Here is a 13,490-nt window from a genome sequence, read left to right as displayed (position 1 = left end):
GCAATTCTCTGCTGGGGGCCATCCTGTGCACTGCAGGAAGCCAGGAGCACCTTCCACCCCAGCCGCCCAGGTGACACCAAAATATCTCCAGACATTGCCAGGTGTCTCCCAGTGGCCAAATCCCTTCCTCTTAGAGGCTGAGAGCCCACGGACGTCTAGGCCTTCAGTGCTGAAGTTCTAAACGAGGGTAGGAGGAATGGGGATAAAAAGGAGAGAGAGAAAGCTCTTTCTAGGGGTAGGATGGTGGCCCCACTGCCAGATAGAGGAGACAGGTTGGGTGGTGTGGGGGCTGGGGAGAAGGGAGGAGCTGTCAAGCTGGTTTTCAGGAGTGTGGAATTTGAGGTACTGGAAGGACTCTCAGGAGGGGTGGCTGGCAGAGAGCCGGGATAGCCTGACCCACCCAGGGTCTTCGTGAGATTAGCAGGAAGCAGCCTTCTTCCTGGCGGATGTGGCCCTGACCAGGGGTCCCACCTGCTGCCTTATGTGGCACCAAATCTGTACTACCATTCCCAGCAGCACGGTTGTGGAGATGTCCACTTGGCCACTGCTGCCACGGGAGGGGTTGTTGAAGCACCTGGATGGAGACCTTCTTCATGAGAAAGGAGACAAGAGAGAGGGGAGGACCATGGACTGCATTGGAGGAGACACTCGGGCAGGGGCAGGTAGAGGTGAAAGGGGCTGCTGAAAACAAATGGGGAAGGTCAGGAGAGATGGGCAGGGTGCGCCAGTCCAGGAGAGCCAAGGGGTGAGACTGTTTCCAGGAAGAGATCCAAGAGCGTTGGGCGCACCAGAGAGAACACAGGCTGGGGAAAGATGGCGGGGCTGCCAGGGCAGGAGGGCTCGTGTCAGGTACATGCAGGGGCAAAGCAAGGAGGCAAAAACAGAGTAGGGCATTTGCAATGAAGACAGAGGACATAACACACTTCCTCAAGATCATAGGTGGAACAGGAGTGTCAGTAGTAGAAAAAGAGCTAAAGACCCAGCACGTTCCAGGGAAGGACTGCCATCTTGAGAGGCAAGATGTTTGAAGGCAAGAGGAGAAATAAGAGGGAGAGAAGTCATAATTCCGGACCTTGTGCACAGGCTCCCCGGGAAGGGACAGAGAAGGGGAGACACAGGGAGGGAAGAGCTGCATCTGGAGAAAGCAGCAAGAATACAGTGGGAATTTGGAGGGAAGGGAGAAAAGATGGTAGAGAGAGAGAAAGCAAGAAAGCTGAATGTGTGCATGCCTGGGGCCTTGATCCCTGGCAAGGCAACTTTCTGAGAATTCCCAGCATGCAAGAGTAGAACAGAAATATTATAATAATAGCTATCAAGTATTAAGTACCTGCTGTGTGCCAGGCACCATGCCAGGAGTTTTACTCGTGATACTTTCTAATCGTTATAAACAACCCAGCAAGGAAATGTGTTTGCATTTGTAGGTGAGGCAACGGAAACTCAGCAAGGTGGAGCTACAGAGCTGGTTAAGTGGTAGATGCAGAATCCAGACCTTGGTCTGTCCTTCTCTTTCAAGCGACTGGAGGCTTGGGGAGTAAGGGTTGGGGTGGCAAATATGGAGGGTGCATCAGGAGAGGTGTTCTGTGAGGACATCAAGATGGCAGGCGTTGGGGGAGGTGGCCTGGGTGACGTTGGCATGAGCTATAGGGGCACATGGATTTGGGGTGGCTACCTTCGGATTCAATCTGTGACCCAAGAACCCAAGGGGAAGGATCAAAGCATGAGTAGGATCCAGAGAGGATTAGGGAGAGGAAGGACTCAAGGATGTTGAAGGGGAAGAGGGAGTGTGTGATCATGTGTCTGGGTTTGACGATGAGCTGTAATCATGATGGGATTTCTCTCTTCTCGAGAAAAAGAAGCAATTCTTCATTATATTTCTGGTTACAAAAGTTATGTGTCTCTTACACAAACCCAAACATTACAGACACCCATGATGTGGTAAGTGTTCACCGCTCTAGCTTCCCTGGCCGGCACACAGTAGCTGATGAACGACCAAGTGACAGCAAAGGTCCTACGCAATCCCACCATGCGGGATAACGCTCTCAACACTCGCATGTCTTTTTCTTCAAATTTTCTTTTGGTTGGATACCGATACTTGGAAACAGGAGCACACTATGCATCCCGTATTACAACTTCTTTTTTTTTTTCATTTAAAAATGCTGCATATTTTGGATATCTGAGAAAGAGTGATTTACCATGCATGCTGGGAAGCCTTTTATTTGTAACAAAGTCTTGCAGAAATAGACACAAACAACTGACCTTGCAAGAGAAAATGCAGTCCTTTCTTTCCTTTATCAAAAGGAACTGAGAAACCAGGCAGGAGGAGTGGGGACTAACTTTCAAGGTCCCTCTTTAGACATTTCACATCTTCCCAACTGGACCACACAGCAAATCCTTCACCAGTGAGGTCTTTAGTGGCAACACCAACCTTCTGGGTCCCTTAGGACGCTAGCCAACAATACTTCAAATAGTTCTCCCCTGGGGGAGTTATTTCAGGATTTACAAACCTAGCTGTTCGGTGTGCTTTACCTCTTAGGACCGTATTGGAAAAGACAGGTAGTATGGTAGTTAAGAGTAGGGGCTCGGAAGTCAGAGGGATCTGAACCGAATCCCAGCTTTACCATTTGGCTATTGGGACACTTGGCCTATCGTCATGACTCTAGGAAGGAGACCTGGGAAGGGCTCTTTTGGGTTCAACCCAACTGAGTGCTCACGGCTAAGAAAATCCCATTTGCTGCCAAATGGAGATGGGGCAGAGCTTGCGGGTCAAGCTACCCTGGTGTGAATAAATCAAGCTCGACTGCCCATGCATATACCTATCTGGCCCACGTTTAGGTCAAATTAGGTCAACAAGTATTTGAGGTTGGTGATCATGGCTGCTCCGGTTTACTAAGACTTATTGTGGCCCAGGCTCCATGACTGGCGGATGCATCTCAGTGTTTAATCCTCACAACATCCCGATGGGATCTTAGCCCCATTTTATGAACAGGTAAACAGGGGCACACAGAAGTCAAGCAACCTGCTCACACAACTAGTAAGTGCACACTTGAGATTCAAACTTTGGCAGCTGGTCTCCAGAGCCCATGCTCAGAACCATTCTGCTGTGTAATGCAAATGAGCCTTCCTTGGGCCTGGCTCACGGTGTGCATCAGAGAGGCAGCTCGCCTTGGGGGATAGCACTCTTAGCTCTTTCTCTGCCCAAGCGGATGACAGAATCTGTCCTCTAGGAATTGGGCATGTACCCGGTACCTCTCTGGATCTTCAGAGAGAGTGTGGGGTTACAGAAAAAAAAAACCACAGGTATTAGGATCACAATGACTTGTTTGACCCCTGCCCTTACCAGGCACCAGCTGTGTGACCTTGAGCAAGTTTCTTAATGCACTGAGACTCAGTTTCCTTACCTGAAAAATAAAGACAGTAATAGTACCTTGCTTACTGGGATACGGGAAGATAAAATTACACAACGCATGTGAAACATCTAACACAGTGAGAAGCTCCCGGGAGGACCTGAATAAACCATGGTTCCCACCCTTCTCTCAGGGTCTGCGAACACAGAAGGCCTTTAGGAGTGCTTGTGGATGGCGGTGAACGACTGGGGCCCCCCTGCCGGCCTCAGTAATGTGAAATACCTTAAGTCTCCTTTTCATGGTGGAATACTCACAAAAGTGGTTTTTGAGCCAGTTTCTTCATTTCTAAAATGAGGGTAACACTACCTGCCTCACAGAGTTGTTGTGAGGATGAACTGAGATAATATATAGAAATGCTTGGAATAGCATCTAGAATAGAAGTGCTCAGTAGTGAATGATGACCACTGCCATCAATCATCATCACCATTATCACCTTCACCATCCCCCTCCTCCTCACCATTACCACCATAGCCATCTGATCACCACCATGATTGTTATACTCATCACCACTATCTTCCTTACTGCCATCACCATCCTCATCACCACAATCCTCACCACCACCATCATCACCATTGCCATCCTCCCCACCATCATCATCATCCTCCCCACCATCACCATCCTCACCACCACCATCCTCCCCACCATCATCATCATCCTCACCACCACCGTCATCCTCACCATCATCCTCCCCACCATCACCATCACTTTCACCATCCTCCCCACCATCATCATCCTCCCCACCACCATCGTCATCCTCACCATCATCCTCCCCACCATCATCACCACTTTCACCATCCTCCCCACCATCATCACCATCCTCACCACCACCACCATCATCCTTATTACTATCACCATCCTCACTAGCATCACAGTCCTATCACCATCATCATCCTCACTTATTCTCACTCCCACCTTCCTCATCATCCTCACCATTTTCACCATCCTCACTATCACCACCACGGCTGCTGCCATCTGTGCGTAGATGGGTCTGTGCTAGGAATGAGCTATACAGTAGTACCTAACACAGGGAATTCTCCAGCTCACCCCTTTCTTTTAGTCTTTTGGGACCTTGCCATAATACTGCTTGTGCTAGAAGAGAAAAACACCTTTACCATCAACTTCTCCTACCAAATGAATGAAGGATGGGCCCTACATACCGACTTTCCTGTTATTACCCTCTACGCTTCCTCTGACTTCTCAGAACCAAATAGTTGTAATCACAGAATGTAGTCTGTGTTTCCCCCACAGGTGTTCCATAGAGCATTATTCCAAAAGATGTTAAGATGCAGGTGAGGACAGCAAAAAAGGAGAAATGTGTTTTGGGAACACTGCATTCTCTACTCCATTTTTCTAGATCCATGGTGCAAATTAGTATAGGAAGGACTCTGCACCTGAGATGGCAGGTCTGAGAAATGCTGGTCTGAAACTTAACTCTATAACCCACATTTCTTTATGATAACATATATGACTAGATTTATGCATATAAGCTACAATGACTAAAATGGTCTTGGACATGAGGAGGGGATGGTACACACGTAGCTTGGCCCCACTATTACTAGGAGAGAGATGATGGTCTTTGTTTTAGTTCTAATCTTGAAGAACAACAAGCACTGTGATCCACGTTTTACCTGATTTCGTGTTTGCTCAAGACTGCTAAGATTACAAGAGTAATACTGGGACTGGGGAGCCACTGGGTGGTCAGGAGAAGACCAGCTGTCCTCTTCTCTGTGCTATACACGAGGGGCAGGCAGTTAGAGAAGCTCATCTTGTTTTTGCTTTTGCCTTCCTTTTTTAAGAACTTTACACCACTTGATAACTACGTTGAAGACATCATGGCTAGGGATGTTGAATAATCAGAGTTGAATAATCAGAGTTGAAAATCACTCCTCTATTCTCATTTATTGCTCAAGAATGTCAAATTCATGTAGCCTCTATGAAGGGTGACTTGGCAAGGTGTAGCAACAATCTTCAAACTGTCAGAGTTTCTCAAGGTGTAGCCTTGGGCTCTCTCCATCATGTACTTTCTTCCTAAGCAATAGCATTCATACCTATGGCTTTAATCATCCATCCATTCATCCATCCATCCCCCCCACCCATCCATCCCCCCCACCATCTATCCATCCATCACCCCACCCATCTATCCATCCATCCACCCACCATCCCTCCTTCCTTCCCTCCCTCTCCCCATCACCCACCCACCATCCATCCACCCATCCATCCGCCCATCCATCCATCCACCCTTCCATCCGCCCACCCACCATCCACCCATCCATCCGCCCATCCATCCATCCGCCCATCCATCCATCCATCCATCCATCCATCCATCCATCCATCCACCCATCCATCCCTCCCATGGTTATTTATTCAGCACCCACTATGTTGCACATGCTTTTCTGGATTCTAGAGATACGCCACACTAACATCTATTTCCAGACTAGACATACAGAGTGACAGCTGCATCCTTGCCACCTCATCTTGAATATCTCACCAGCACTTCCTTCAAACCTGGTCTTCATGCAGTGTTCCGTACTCTGGATTTTAGCGAAGGAAGCATTGTCTGTCCTTTTACACAAGACAAAAACCTGGAGGTCTGTGGACCCTTTCTCTCTGTCACTTCCCTTCCAACCATATCCAATTCCACTACTGAGGCCTGTTGATTTACCTCTTAAGTGCCTGAGAAACTTCTTTCTCTATCCCACCCCTGCCCTGGAGCCACCATCACCTCTTGTGACAGCCCAACTTGTTCCCTGGTGCTCTGTGATGGCCATTTTCCAGGACATTTTCCACTCACAGCCAAGAGGATTATCTCCAAAAGCAAACCTGTTCCATCAGTCCCCTACTTAAAATCTTTCATTGGCTTCTCACTGCTCTTAGGATAAAGCAGAGCTTCTTAGCGGGGGCCCTGCAAGCCCACGTGGCACAGCCCCTGCTGACCTTCCCTGCCAGCCCTGTCCACCTGTGACCCCCATTTCTTTCAGTCCCTCGTGTTCTTCATGCTCCCCTCCCACCACCACGCAACACTCTTTGCCCAGAATTCTCTCCCCTCCCCTCTTTGACAAATAACTCCCATGTACCCTGCAGGTGCCCTGCTCTCCCTGACCAGGTCAGAGTCCTGCACTTCTCCTTTGTAGCACTTGTCACCTTTAAAGTTCTATGTGTGAGTGATTTTTCAATTCGTGCCTACCCTCCCCTCCCTGGACCACAAGGTCTTTCAGGGTAGGAATAATATCTATTTTCCCCTCAATATTTTACTATGGCAAATTTCAAACGTATAGATAAAGCTAGAGGAATTTTCCAGCTAACTCCCATACGCTCTTGACCTGGATTCCACCTGTTTCTGACCCCGCTACATCTCTGCCCCGCACCGTGCTGGTGTCCGTAGGCATGCAATAAATCTTTGTTGAATGAAAGTGGTTCAATGTCCTTCCACCTCAAAGATGATAAATATAAAGTGAATAGGGATATGTTTGATGGCGTTCACATCAGCATTATCCGTAGGAATGGAAAACCGGAAACAACTTAAATGCTCATGATAAAAAAAAATTTTTTTTAAAATGTATCGATAGTGCCTATTCTGGGCCAGATACTACTCCAAGTACATTACATATACCGATACATTTTCATCCTCACAACAACCTTACGGGGTCGGTACTCCTTATTATCCTCATTTTACAGGTAAGGAGACTGAGGCATAGAGAGAGTAAGAATCGTACAGCTATCTGCATGGGAAAATGCTGTGAAAGTTACACCTGAAATATAACAGTAGTGACAACGTCAGATGCTGGCAAAGGATGTGGAACAACAGACCCTCTCATGCGTCACTGGCAGGAAGGCAAAAGGGTGCAGGCCCTTCGGAAGACAATTTGGTGGTTTCTTTAAACACTAAGCGTACTCTTACCACATGCTCTAGCAATCATACTCCCTGGTATTTACCCAAAGGAGCTGAAAACTTATATCCACACAAACACCTGCCTACGGATGGTGATGGTAGCTTTACTCATAATTGTCACAACTTGGAAGCAACCAGGATGTCCTCCACTAGGTGGATGGATACATAAACCGTGGTCCATCCAGACAATTATTCAGGGCTAAAAAGAAGTGAGTTATCAAGTCATGAAAAGACACGGAGGGAACTTAAATGCATATTACTAAGTGAAAGCAGCCAATCTGAGAGGTGGTATGATTCCAACTGCATGACATTCTGGAAAAGGCGGAACCATGGAGGCAGTAAAAAGTTCAGTGGTTGCCAGGAGCTGGAGGTTGGGGGAGGGATGAATAGGGAGAGAGCAGGGGCTTTTTAGGGCAATGAAATTATCCTGCGGGATAGGATAATGGTAGATACATGTCACGATACCTTTGCTCAAACCCATAGAATGTGCAACGCCGAGAGTGAGCCCCAGTGTGAAGCATGGTCTCTGGGTGTAATGATGTGTCAATGTAGGTTCACCAATGGTAACAAATGTAGCGCTCTAGTGGGATGCTGATCATGTGGGGGACTGGGGACGTGGGGGCAGGGGGTACACGGGAAACCTCTGTCTAGTACTTTCCTCTCCATTTTGCTATGAACCTGAAACTGCTCTAAAAAAAGTCTATTAGGGGCGCCTGGGGGGCTCAGAGGGTTGAGCGTCTGCCTTTGGCTCAGGTCATGATCCCCAGGTCTTGGAATTGAGCCCCAGGTCAGGCTGCCAGCTCAGCGGAGAGTCTGCTTCTCCCTCTCCCTCTGCCTCTCCCCCTGCTTGTGCTCTCTCTGTCTCTGTCTCTCTCTCAAATGAATAAATCTTTAAAAAAATAAAATAAAAAAAGTCTATTAAAAATTATATATATAACGGTAGTTGCTTCTGAGAGATAGGATTTAGCATAATTTTGATTTAATTTTCCTTTTGCTTGTGTCACGTCTCATTTTTCTTCAGTAATCATGTCTCACTTTTTTTTTTTTTTTTTTTTTTTTACCCCCAAGAAAAATCACTTCTCAAAGAAAGTCTGCGGAAGGGAATACTTGGCCATATACCTAAGAAGCCTTCCTCAACAGATGTCCCATCATGATAAGATTCAACGCGACATTTTAGAGTCATGCAACTACGTGAGAAAAAAAAAGTGCCATTAACCTGTGTCAGAGCTGGGTAACTGGATCCCGACGTCCCGGAGGAGACGCTCCGTCTCCTCCAGCCAGGACAGCGACAGGCGCAGGATGTCCAACACCACCTTCTGGAGCCCAGAAACAGGTGGGCTCACCTGAAGGGTCTGGAGCACGTCCACCTCCTTCTTCAGGTCCTTGCTACAGCAGGACATTTTCATGCAAGCCTGCAAAGACACACGATCGTGAGGCACCCAGACACTGTCGCCAGCAGTGGCACCTGGAGAGCCCAGCTCTCGCCTTTGCTGTGAAGCAGGCGACGCCACATGCCGGCCGCACCGCGACGGCTCCGTTGGATTTACCTTCTTTTGGAGCAGCTTTTTTTTTCCACTCTAATTTGGACTTTGAATGGTCAAAGAGACCCCACTTTTAGGTATCTGCAATTCCAAAGCCAAGTTGCCAAGGACACCTGGCGCCAATGGGAACCCAGTCTGGTGACTCCATTTCATCAAAATTCCCCTTGAGATCAACGCATCAGCTGGTCAGAGAGCGGGGTTTCTGATCTGAGAGAGTGCTGACAGGCCAGCGTTTGCACAGGCTCCCCAAATAGTAGCTGCGTATTTCCAGAGAAAGCAGAAGCAGCTGCCTGTTCTGGAAGGCTCCATCTCGGTGTGGGAGCCGCGGGGGTTCAGGCAGACGTCTGGGCCCGTTTCCTCCAGAGTCAAAAGCAAAAGAGGCAGGAAAAAATGCAAATAAAGAACAGGGATGTTTCTCTGGTTTTTCTGGAAATAACAGGGGACTTATTTAGTTATTTACTTATTTTTTGCTGGGGTCTGGGTCTCCCCAAGTCAGTACCAGGGGTGTGTCAGGCGTCCTTTCCTTGGCCACACCAAATTCACCAGGGAGGCATTTTTTTAAGGCTTTTTGTTTTCTGCTCCCAGATAGATTTCTCCAACAAGAGAAAAGGACAAAAAGAGCAGAGCATTTCTGCCCAACCCGCTCCACGAACACTGGGCAATTTCCCAAACCAGCAGCATAAGAATGAGATGAAGGGGACATTTGTAAAAAGCCAAGAGACGCCACCTGGCAGCTGTCTAAAGATGCCTTCAGCTTCTCGATGTCCTCTGTGATTTCCTCCTGTTTGGAGTTGCTGAGCCGAGTCTCTTTCTGCAGGGTCCATTTTCTCTGCTGAAAGTTGATGTTGTCCTCAGTGACCTGGGCAATCTTCTCTATTAGCTGGTGAGAAAAGGGAAAGAGATTTACAGGACAGGGTGGCTCTGGGAGGGGAGCTGGGAGCATTAGTTTAAGCTCCCGGGTCCGCAGGTGAGCAGGGAGGCCCTGATGCGTTTTGGTGATGGCTCTGGAGGATGTGTCTCCACATCCCAGGATGTGTCTCCCAGGATCAGAGATGGCTTTTAAGAGCCAAAGATCTATAATATTGCCATGAGTGTGTTCTAGATTCTTCTGCATGGTAGCAGTGATTCGTAACACGGTGCCTGATGCTGTGGGCCCATAAATAGAGGTCAGTGTCCACAGCCAATGAGAGCAGCCCACGGTGTGTCTTCTTACATGTGCGTGGACACAGAGGGTTGGAAAGAAAATCGGGAGAATGACCAGGCAATCGTAATGGCCAGAAGTCCATCCCCATTACCATCTCTGGCCTTCAGAAGGAAGAAATGAGAATGCATGTCTACGGAGAGGCAGCCCCCCTTCTTTTAAGGTGCTAACGAAGGGTAAATGTGTGTTCTGGAGACCAGAAATAGGCCTGAGTGGTTTAATTTGATTTTCACAGAAACATTTCAAGGGAGTTTAACTGGCTTTTACTTTAAAAGCCAGGAAATCCCATAAAATCAAAACAAATCTTTATGGTGTAGCAACAGTGTGAAAACTATGTACCACCAACAAAACACAGAAGCATATGCTCCCAGTGTCTGGAGTCCCGGGTCCCCAAAGGAAGAAGTGACAACGCGAGACAGACCTGTTGATCGGTGACAGGCTTGTCCAGGAACGGCTTCACTCGTCCGTAGGTGGCCTTGATGACTTGACTTCTGAAATGTTCCAGCTACAGCACAAAGGGAAGGCGACAGAGTCAGTGGGGCCGGCGGGGGCCCGAGAGCCCAGGTGCGTCATTTCTGGCGCCAGGGTCCAGGAGAGAGGAGGGTCTGCGCCCCGCTAATGGTCATTAAGGGTCATGAAAATCTTCACCTCTCACTGGAAGGGGCAGTGCCGACAGAAGAGAACAGAACAGCAGGTTTTAATTACTTTTTAGGTTTGCCTGCCGAACCCAACCGACCCACGTGGTCAGCGCACACACGTCTCGCGCCCTCGGAAGAGCCACTTGCTGCCAATTATCCAGTGGGAAGTCTGGGGCCGGGAGCGTTCTTCCATAATTGTTAAGTTGGCACCAGACTGTGAAATAAATATTGAGGCTGTCAGCCGAAGTAAATGGTGTCATCAGCCCGAGTGCCTGGCGAGAGGACAGTGTGCTCCCTTCTGCCATTCTGGGCCTCCGACCGTACGTGTCCTGAACACTGTGTCTATTGTCTCTGTATCCCCAGAGCCTGGTACAGTGCCTGGCGGAGTAGGCGCTCAATACATATTCATTGGCTGCTTGTATGCAGAGACATCTGTCAAAAACCGGGTCCTCTACTTCGGTTCAACCAGCTTTCATTGAGTGCCTCCTGGGCGCTGGTGTTTTCAGATTACGGCTGACGAAGCAGCACAGTTAAATTAAATAAGGGCACACAGAAGTTCAAGTTCAAGGTGTCCAGTTCCATGAGAAGTGAGAGGCAAAGCAGCCCCACTTTCTCGGAGAATTTACCAACATGGCCTCGGTTTTTGGTTCACTGGCAAAATATGGTCATTGACTCCAAAACAGAGCGCTGAAAATTAAAAAAAAATAATAAAACAAACAAACAAACAAAAAAAGAAAACACACACACAAATAAAAATAAATAAATAAATAAATAAATAAATAAATAAATAAATAAAACAGAGCCCTGAAGGGGCCATGAATGCCACAGAGTCAACTGGAAAGTCGAAGGGTCCTAACATGCAGGGTTTACTGTACACTGTGGAGTTCTGGGACCCCAATAGTGGAATGACGGATCTCCTAAGGACACCCTTGCCACCAGTCGGCCCAAAGCTGACTGGGGTGGGGAGTGGCGGGTGTCGAGGCACTCCAGGCCATCCTCTGGATCTACAGCCAAGGGGAGGGTCCTAACTAGCCCAGGAAGAGGTCATGGAGAATCATGGCCCCCGTGACCACCAGAGACACCCTACCGCATTGCTCAGGGACAGGTCCTCCTGGTTCATGGGCTCGGTCTGGAACCGCTTGCCTGGGGAGGGGCAGAATCTCAGACGGGCAGCAGGGCCATGGAAATACGGGGGTGGGATGGGAAGGTGGCAGAGACAGGGCTCACCCTCTGTCTCTCGGGTCTAGACCTGGGGGAATCTCAGTGTCTCTGAGGGTCCTCCCACACGACTTCTCCCCAGAGCCAGAGCCTGGACCTTGGTACTTGGCGAAAGTGACACAGACCACGCTTCCAATCAGGTGCGTGTTGGCGGCTGCGGAGCACAGCAAAGGGGAGGGGCTGGTCCAGGTGCACAGATGAGGCCCAGATTGACAGGCTCTTTGTCCTAGCTCTGTGCTGGCACCCTGCAGAGATGACACTGGGGGTGACATTTGTTGAAGGGGCTTTAAGGTCTGCCCAGTGGTCAGCACCATTATTTAACTTGTACGTGCCTCTCACAAAGCCAGGTCACGCTGCCCCGTGAAGGCCCAGAAGGGCTTTGGGAGCTGGGCCTTGTGGGATAGAGGGCTCGTTTAAGGCTTGTGGTTCTTAACCTTCCTTGGTGGTTCACAGACCCTTTCGAGAATCCAATGGGCAACGTGGTGGACCCTGCTTCCCAGAAAAACAAAAGCACAAACACGTATACACGCAAAATGCTCTTGGGTCCCCTGGTGGTTGCCAGGAGAGAGCCCCTTGAAGAGAAGTTCAAGGTGGGCTGCCCTTGGAGGGCCATATTCTGGAGGGTCAGTGTCCCCATCCTGGCTTCCCATTTGCTCTCCCTTAGCCTTTGGTGAAGTCTTGTTTGTGGGTTCTGGTCCTCATGTCTGTGCCACGCGTAAGAGGAAGGGCCGCCAGGCCACCCGGGGCCAGAGCAGTAGAGCAACGGCACCCCCGACGAGCCTGTCAGGGCCTGTTCACCGCCCTGCCCAGGGACTTCCCCAGCCAGCGAGCGCTCTGACGTTCTGGGGTCTTTATTTCCTTAAGGACACTGACTGTGACATCTGCTGGCGAACAGAGGAAGCAAGACCATGGTAAATAGCAGGACAAAAAATATGAGGAAGAAAGTACTAGAAACACCATGGGATCAAGAGGCTCAAACTCTTCCCAATTAACAGCGGGTTAATTGGGGGCAGGCATGGAGACCAGATGGGCTGCCTGGGTCTCAGGCAGTGGTGACCTGCTTGTGTGGGCAGCTTCCCAGCAGGAAAAGCCTGTTCGCGGTGTCCCCTGGGATGCAGGAAGCCAAACAGGCTTCTCCTCTGGGATAAAAAGGAGAATCCAACCACAACCCACATCTTCCTCACTCATCCCCAACAGAGGCTGGGGTGCAGAAAACCCACGGGGAGCGTGGGCCACTGAAGGGGGCTCTGGAGCTGGCCTACCTGACCTACTGCCCTTTCCAAATTGACTTTAATGAGGTTCTCTCTGTTCCCCATTTCTTGTAGCTGGAGCAATTTCTTTCTGGAATCCTCCTGAAGTTTCTCTTCAACCTGAAATGACGATGAAAGCATGTGCTCGCCGCTAATGTGATCGTAATGCACTCCGGAGAACTTCCTCTAGGAGGTCTAATGGCCAAGGGGGAGTTCCAGGGGGGCAGGGGTGGCTGCGGGCCTGTGTTATGGGGTCATAGGCGAGCGCAGGGTGGAGGCAGGCTCGCTGGAGCTGCCCCCCAGGGGAGAGGGCCGAGCTCTGCGCCCTCGCGGCTCAGGCTCCGATCCC

At 49.4% G+C, this 13,490-nt stretch overlaps 1 protein-coding gene across 1 annotated transcript in view; it reads right to left on the bottom strand.

Moving 5' to 3' along the window:
• FHAD1 (forkhead associated phosphopeptide binding domain 1) overlaps nucleotides 1–13,490 on the bottom strand; it is a 123,332-nt gene that overhangs the window by 48,127 nt on the left and 61,715 nt on the right. Inside the window, exons 10-13 of the mRNA XM_040645810.1 lie at nucleotides 13,154–13,261; nucleotides 10,457–10,540; nucleotides 9,562–9,714; nucleotides 8,510–8,705 (exon numbers count right to left, since the gene is read on the bottom strand). Of these exons, the coding sequence (XP_040501744.1) occupies nucleotides 8,510–8,705; nucleotides 9,562–9,714; nucleotides 10,457–10,540; nucleotides 13,154–13,261 (541 nt within the window). The remainder of the gene's footprint in view (nucleotides 1–8,509; nucleotides 8,706–9,561; nucleotides 9,715–10,456; nucleotides 10,541–13,153; nucleotides 13,262–13,490) is intronic.

Source organism: Ursus maritimus, unplaced genomic scaffold (assembly GCF_017311325.1).
Source record: "Ursus maritimus isolate PB19 unplaced genomic scaffold, ASM1731132v1 scaffold_32, whole genome shotgun sequence".
NCBI lineage: Eukaryota > Metazoa > Chordata > Mammalia > Carnivora > Ursidae > Ursus > Ursus maritimus.
This window is presented reverse-complemented; position numbering and strand designations above follow the sequence as displayed.